Source organism: Poecilia mexicana, unplaced genomic scaffold, assembly GCF_051168715.1.
Source record: "Poecilia mexicana isolate PSO_F unplaced genomic scaffold, ASM5116871v1 scaffold_9, whole genome shotgun sequence".
Lineage (NCBI taxonomy): Eukaryota > Metazoa > Chordata > Actinopteri > Cyprinodontiformes > Poeciliidae > Poecilia > Poecilia mexicana.
In genome coordinates, this window is record NW_028263378.1 from 30,754,069 (window position 1) to 30,761,649 (window position 7,581).

The 7,581-nt window shown below is 42.4% G+C and overlaps 2 protein-coding genes across 4 annotated transcripts; one reads left to right on the forward strand and one right to left on the reverse strand.

The window, feature by feature from the left end:
• The first annotated feature begins 28 nt into the window (after positions 1–28).
• Positions 29–907, forward strand: mrpl41 (mitochondrial ribosomal protein L41). Of its 2 annotated transcripts, none has more exons than XM_015008142.2 (2): positions 29–181; positions 386–907. In XM_015008142.2, the coding sequence occupies exon 2, from the start codon at positions 400–402 to the stop codon at positions 805–807; it is 408 nt and encodes a 135-aa protein (XP_014863628.1). In that variant the 5' UTR covers positions 29–181; positions 386–399; the 3' UTR covers positions 808–907. The 2 variants fall into 2 exon arrangements, with proteins under 2 accessions (XP_014863628.1, XP_014863629.1); XM_015008143.2 differs by having other exon boundaries at positions 32–181; positions 382–907.
• A 583-nt stretch (positions 908–1,490) lies between these two features.
• dph7 (diphthamide biosynthesis 7) lies at positions 1,491–6,924 on the reverse strand. Of its 2 annotated transcripts, none has more exons than XM_015008119.2 (10): positions 6,794–6,924; positions 6,413–6,592; positions 5,509–5,642; positions 5,344–5,431; positions 5,047–5,141; positions 4,786–4,943; positions 3,809–3,881; positions 3,649–3,714; positions 3,368–3,540; positions 1,491–2,566 (listed from the first exon to the last, which is right to left on the reverse strand). In XM_015008119.2, exons 2-10 carry the CDS (start codon positions 6,542–6,544, stop codon positions 2,163–2,165), a joined length of 1,323 nt encoding a protein of 440 aa, XP_014863605.2. In that variant the 5' UTR covers positions 6,545–6,592; positions 6,794–6,924; the 3' UTR covers positions 1,491–2,162. The 2 variants fall into 2 exon arrangements, with proteins under 2 accessions (XP_014863605.2, XP_087865268.1); XM_088009142.1 differs by having other exon boundaries at positions 6,360–6,592.
• Between the last annotated feature and the right edge of the window lie 657 nt (positions 6,925–7,581).

The following is a 7,581-nucleotide window of genomic DNA, read 5'->3' on the forward strand; positions in this document are numbered from 1 at the left end:
GAGCTTCCGGAAGTAGAGGCGCTTCTGTTTTCTAGTTGTAATTGTGTTCCCTCCAATTGCTAACAGCTTCTGTCAGTATCTTGTATTTTAATTGGTCAACAAGTATTTTTTTATTGACCAATCACTGCGCACTTCATTGGGTCATAGTACACACTTGTTTCCTCTCAGCGGGACCCTGAAGGTGAGAAGAATTTTGTTTAATAGTGAGTGTAAATGAGTCAGTTTCGGATTTCCAGAGTGAAAAGTGCGTAGAGTGCAGAACTAATTATAGCCGTGCTGAGCTCAGACACATTAAAGTAGCTGTCTTTATGTTGTTTTGCTACTAATGGCTAATGCTAAAGCTAACAGCTGCCCTCTGCATGTGTCTTCATGTTCCTGGAGGAAGACCCGACGGGAACCATGGGGGTTCTATCCACACTCATGAGGGGCCTGGTTCGAGGTGCGGACAGGATGTCTGAGTTCACCAGTAAGCGCGGCCCCAGGTCCCTCAACAAAGGCCGCAGCTCCCGCCCCGCAGGGGTGAAGCTCCCCAGCGGGAAGTTCCTGTCGGTCCGGGCCATGATTCCCGAGTTCGTGGTTCCTCATCTGGAGGGATTCAAGCTAAAACCCTACGTCTCGTACCGGTCACCACTCGGTACGGAACCTCCGCTGACAGCACAGAGTTTATTCGATCAGGTCGTAGCCCCACAGATCACCAGAGACTTTAGGAATGGCACATTCAACAAGGATAACCTGGAGAAATATGGATTTGAACCCACACAGGAAGGGAAGCTGTTTAAGCTGTATCCTAAGAACTATGTGCGTTAATAAGTGGATGGGAGACCATCAGAATCATCATCACAGATGGGACTGCAAACTTGTCATTTCTTAACTGTTCAATCTGGAAATAAAATCGCTCTACACATGATTTATAGCAGAATGTCATTTATGTGTCAGGGTTTAGTGATTCAAATCTGAAGGTAATTTGGCGTTGTCATTTTTAACTTTTTAAATCTTTTAGAAGTTAAAGAACCTCAACCTAAAAAGCTGCTGTTTCCACTGCAACATAAATGGGGATCAAATGAACGAGTTGCTTTTCACTGGTGAATTGTCACTCAAAGTGTCAGAAAAGCCACAGAAAGTGTAGAACGTTTTCAAGTTTGATTCTAAAATCCTCTCTCAAATACTGAACATTTTCTAACGAATCAGTGTTAAGCTACATGCCATCAACATTTAGCATTTCTGTCCTTTTTAGAAAAAAGGGCAAAAAGCTGATTCACCAGGCTTTTTATACAGTTTAGGTCAAGATTATACAAAGTGTGGCCTGTGAGCCATTGTGTGGCCCCCCCAGCTGCAATTCAAGAATGATGCAAAGTTGGCCCTCCATCACAGGTGGTTGGAGATTTGTAATCTGGGTGAAATAATTACTGACCATCTTCTTACAGTGGACAGAAATTACTTTTTTATACTAAGCAGAACCAAATGCATCAAGAGACTAACTGAAAAGCCAATTAAATAAAATCAGCTTTTATTTAATTCACTAAACTTGGATTAATGTAGTAAACATTTTGAAAGAAAGTGACCTAAATCCTGTTCTTTTAACTGACAAATTTGTTCAATCGAGCCTCTTGTATGCAAAATCCTTTTACATTTTTATTTGTGCATAGAATAACCTTGCTTTCCTAAAAAAAAAAAAAAATTTAAAAATTGACAATTAAAATTTTGCACATTTAGTTTAGGCAAAAAAAAAACAAAAAAAAATAACTAAAATCAACTTAAGAGTTTATTTTTTTCTTATTTTCTTGGCCCACAAGTCCTTTTGACTTGATTATTTTGGCTCACATGACAAAGTTTCGAGACCCCTTGTTTTTATCATGTGACAACAATAGATATAGAACAGGGTTAAGTTTGCAGTTTTCTGCCAGAGGTCACCAGATGTTTCTAAAACACCAAGGATCACATCCTCTGCCGTAGATAACAGGATGAAGGGCCGTCTCACTGCTGCTGCTACAGACATGTTCACCACAGACATGGGAGGTGTTTATTATAAAAACAGTGTCATAATCAAAATAGACATTTCTGCTAAGTCAATCTCATGTTTTGTAGGAGAGTGGTCCATGTGTTTGTTGCATCTCACTCAGTTCAGGCTGTTTATGGGATGCGTGGCTGCAGCTCAGTCACTGTTAGTGGGACTCTTGTTGGGACGTTTCTGGAGTCCAGTCCCAGCGCCACACATGCAGCATGTGGTCGTAGAATGAGCAGCTAGCTAGCAGACAGGACAGCGACGGAGCGTCCTGACCCGGGCTGGGGGCCGGCACTGGAGCTGGACTTCGGGGGGGCGGTCCACTCGCCTCTGGGATGTACTGACCTGCGTCGTCCTCCAGGGACGTGTCGAAGCTGGCAGTTGGAGACTCGTACTGAATGCGCAAGTGTCCTCTGCTCTGAGCGAGGCTTTCCTTTGGTTCTGTGGCAGGAGGGGAGTGTGGCGCGGGGTCCTCCAGGGACACCCTGGACCAGTCGGCTCCATAGGCCAGGGAGTTGTGGAGGATGTAGGAAGCAACGACAGGACAGGCTCCCTCGCTGCCCTCTGAGCAAACACACACACAGATAAAAAACCATCAGCAGTCCATTTTCAACTTTGTTCCACACAGAACAGTTATACTGAATAATACAAGTGAAAAACTATTTAGTAAAGACTAATCCTTCCACCTTCCAATTTAGCCTCAGCATTGAGTTCTCATATTTACACCTGGAGTGAATCTAATAAGTTTGAAATAAAGTAGAGCTGCCTGGTTAGAATGGTACGGATCTGGCCTGTGAGTCGACAGGTGATGCTTCCTACACATTTTTAGAGAGATATGCTCTAATGTGAGACTCCGCCCACCTTCCTACTGGATACACACATTCATGAATAAACAGCACAACACCAGCTGTGAAACACATGCTGATGGAATATTAAAGAAAATCAGTATGTACAACATATTAAATTTTAACTGTTTTAAATGGAATTAGCAATCACAGTTTTGCCATTTCTTAGACCAAAATAAATGTTTATACACTCAAAAAGAAAAAATTCCTTCAGTTCAGTTTTTTTTAGTTGAATACTGAAGTTTCTTGGACAGTTTCTTTAACCAATATTATTTAAAAACTGGTGCACCAGTCTCCTGATAAAAATTGACTTTTAAAGCTCAACAGTGATATATTTTAACTTTGGAATCTGCATCAATTAACTGAATGAATTGAGTCAAAATAAATCAAACATTATTGGTGAGCAGCCATGTTTCTATGCTTAGTAAGTCAGAAAAATATCATCCCTCTGTAAAATTGAGTTAGAAACAGTAATTAAGAACTGGGAGCAGCTTTTCCTCGTCGCTCTGATCATACCAACCTAAGGCCTGCTGGCAGTGGAGGATGTGGAAGTCATTATGCATGCAGGCAGCCAGCAGAAGGTACTGATGGCTGGGATGCCACTTCAGCCTCCACACCCCGCCTCCCACCGCGCTCTGCCCGAGGGGCTGCCGCATGTTCCTGCCATCCCACAGCAACACCTGCTCATCGTAGCTGCCGAAGGACAAGATTGGAGCACGATAACACGACGACCGAATACAACACAACACCCAGCAGGAGGCTATTCCTTTATTTTCCTTCATTAAAGATGAGGATACTGACCTGCCTGTGGCCAGGATGTGCTCCAGGTGAGGGTTGCTGTGAATACTGCACACACCCATTGAGTGCCTGAAGCAGAAAAGCTCAGAATTTACCGCAAGATTTGGCAGGAAGGACATCAGCAGTGACACACACAAACACACACATAAATCTCTGTCTCTACCTTTTACTGGTGAAAGCAGGGCTAGAAGGAGCAGCTCTGAGATCCCAGCCTTTCAGTTTGCAGTCGTCCCCCCCTGGGAAGAAGGTTCCAACATGAACACTAAGGCTGCTCAGTGTAGTGCAAATATGTCATCACAATATCAGTCTGCAAAACATTCAAACTACAAAGGTCTGGAGTGCAATAACATTTGACTAATATATTCCAAGTGTTATAAGGCTGCATTTACATACAGATTTAATATGTAACACAAAGGCTCACTGCAGCTTTCTGATCTATTCAGATTACAAAGAAAACAGCCACACCTTTCCAAGTTCTTAGCGCTACTATGCGTTTGTCACATAAAAGCCGCTGAATTTGTGGTCGTCACGTAACAAGATATGAAAAATTACAAGAAGTGTAAATGTTTTTCAAAGAAACTCTGTAAACAAAGGGTCGTCTTTGCTGATGCTGTCAGTAACAGCAGCCGCTACATGGATCAACGTGAATTGCATTGAACTTTAAAGAATAGTGCATAATTGAATGTGTTTGTGTGAGGTTGAGTCTTCTTCAATTGTTTTCCAGCAACATAGGGTCATTATATAGCACAATCAACTATTTTACCTCCCATTGCTATAAAAATGCTGCATACAACTTATGTGACTTAAAAGAAATTTGACTCGGTAATGTGATGCCTGAAAATTGGGCCCCTCTCTCTAAAAAATGCTGCTCTTTCCTGCAAATGGTTACCATGGTGATTAAAGGATTTCTCAAGCATGCAAGAAAGAATCAAGTCAACACTCCAGGTGTGTTTCTGATGAGGGAATAACATTATAACATAATGAAAAGCTCAAGGGAGTTGCTTTTACATAATATCTCCCCTTTAAAACCTGCCAAATCCTAGACCAGATGATTTTATTTTGGGCTATGTTCTGAAACTAACTGATCAATCACTTCAATATTTGCAGGAACTATAAAATGATGGGAAGCAGTTGTGTTACCAGAATAAAGCAGCTGTGTGTTCCAGTAGGAGAAGGCTGTGATCCAGGCCTCAAAATCATGAGCTTTCCATTGGGACAGAGCCATCAGAGCTCCTTCAGACAGGGAGAACACACCGACGCAGCCCGCAGAATCACTGCACGCCACCCGGATGTCACTGCTGCAAGGAACAGAAGGGTCTGCTTCATACGGCCTCTGATTATCCACCACTGGAAATTTGACTTAAGAAAAATAGCAGCAGGAGCTCACATAGCTTACAGTACCTGTCCATTCTACCAGTGGACCAGTCCAAAGACAAAGCCAGGCGCTCTGCTCCAACCTCCACGCTGCACATAGTCTGCAGACTGCACCCACCTTCCTACTGGATACACACATTCATGAGTAAACACCACAACACCCGCTGTGAAACACATGCTGACGGAAACAAAACATTCTAAAATAAGAAACAGGACACATGATAACTCCAGACCATTACTGAGGCACAGTCATGTCATTGCTTAATCTAAGGTTGCTGTTATCAGAAGACATCACTGGGATTCTTCTGAAGCTGCAGTTCTCACCTGATTATCCAGCAGAGTGTAGAGGTGCAGCTCTCCTGTAGCAGCAACCATTCCCAGCAGCGGCCTGCCCGACACAGGGACATGGCACCTGGCCACGAGGGAAAACATTGAACAGAAAGGAAATGATCACGACTACATCCGTGCTAGTGAAGCCCGACTTCTCACCATTTCAGATCTAAAATGGCTGCTGTATCCAGGCGCTGCAGCTCAGTGAGAGGAGGGCTCATCGGACCCTCACGGCGAAACTGAAAAAGGTAGAGGCGGCCGGTCCGGCTGGGCGCGGCGTCCTCTCCACCTTCCTGCAGCATGAATGACATACAGCAGAGATGTGCGTGTAACTACGCCGTATGGGATGATTAATCACTATTCAGTTCAGTACTTCATGGACATATTCTTTTTTGCATAGCTGTTTTAGGTTGCACTGCTTATGGTGTGTTCAGGGTTCTGTGGAATTTTTTGCCCAATTTTCCATTTGCACAAAATAGTGACATGTCTCCTGGACACCTTCTTCCTCATGTTCCTACATGGCTTCTTTAATTTCCAATACATTTTATCTAGGAGCATCAGGGCAACAGGGGTCAAGTACAAATGAACACTTCATTTTTCATGTTTGTATTTTGCTAGAAATTAATTTAGACTGTGTAACATTTTCCTCCCAACTAACTTGGGTTGGTATGTCAAATAAAATCCAAATAAATTGCAACATGTGAAAAAATTATGATAAAACCCTTAAGGACTCAAATTTTCCAACACTTCTAGAATCCAAAGTCGTTAAATTTTCTCTTAATTTGTTTTTTTATTTTTTCCCCAAATCCTTATTTTTTATTGATGATAATGGCGCATGTAACATTTTGTACAATTATTTTCTGGTTTTGTATTATGGCTTTGTAATTTTCTTCTCGCTATTGTTTTTATTTGTTCCACTTTTCACTCTAATCAATAATAAACTAGAGAAAAACTCGCAAACGTTTTTAGATTACCAAAGGACTTAAATAAATTGGAATTGCGCTGCTCACTGTTGGAATGTACTCCTGCGTTCTCCAACAGGTTGAGCCGCATCTTATCTCACCGCTTTCTGCAGCTGGTATGTCCCACATGCCAGGATGTCGTGGCTGGGGGACAGTGGACACCATTCCACCGTGTCCGCGCTCAGCTCCGTGTCAAATACCTGCAGACTGCGGGTCCTTGACTTCCAAGCCATGGCCACCTGGTCTGCATAACGCTACCGTGTTGATTGGTTTGGTGGCAGCTAAACATTAACAACAAAAAACAACAGTACAGTCTTGTTTAGTTTAGTAATATATTTTATCCCAAGCTAACTCCCGTTAAGCTAACTAAGCTAACAAACAATGTAGTAACAACAGCCTGAGTTTACCTTCTGGCTAGACTCTGGGGGAAAGTGGAGTTTGGTCATAGGTTGACATTTAAATTAGTATACTTGCTAACTTACCTCAACAATCGTTAGCTGTACGAAAAAGCTGGAAACAAAACTCACGCGCTGCCGAAGCAGAGTAAACGCTGTGCGTTCTTACGTCATCACTGTGCATAGTGCTGCATTCAGGAACCAAACAGGAGCGTTAATGGGAAGTGTCAGCAGGTTAGAAAGTCTGCACACTGTGTATTTGTGGACAACCAGTGACAGGCAACTCAGGAACATACACTAACACTGTTAGTGTCACAGTTGCTTAACACAGTTAGTGTGGGTTCCACTAACACTCACAGACAGATAAGTTTTTGGAGAGTTGCAGATCATAAAAACAGCAAAGTTGGTGAGGTGTGGGTGTTCAAGATACAGGGTCGACAACTAGAGATGAAAAGGGCTATAGTCGAGATCAGGCAAGAGTTCCAGTGATAAATCGTGTTCACAGGCGACATTGTGTTGAAGAGAGCATAGTGAGGTGGAGGTAAATATGCAAAGATTTTCACTTAAAAGTGAACAAACTGGAGAGGAATAATAGAGGAAGAAGAAAACCAAGGAAAAGTTTCATGGATGTATGTAGTGAAGGGGGATGTGCATAGACATCAATACGGGTATGTGACAGGGAAGGATGCTGGGTATAGAGTTGGATAGCGACCCCTAAAGGAAGTAGATTAAAAAAAAAGACAACGAACTTGTGACATTGTTTTTAGGATTTTATTTTTTTAGTGTTTCGGTGGAAGAGCACAGCAGCTACAAGTGCAGGAGAAAAATCATCACAAACTCACAATTATTGTTATTTTATTATTATTATTATTATT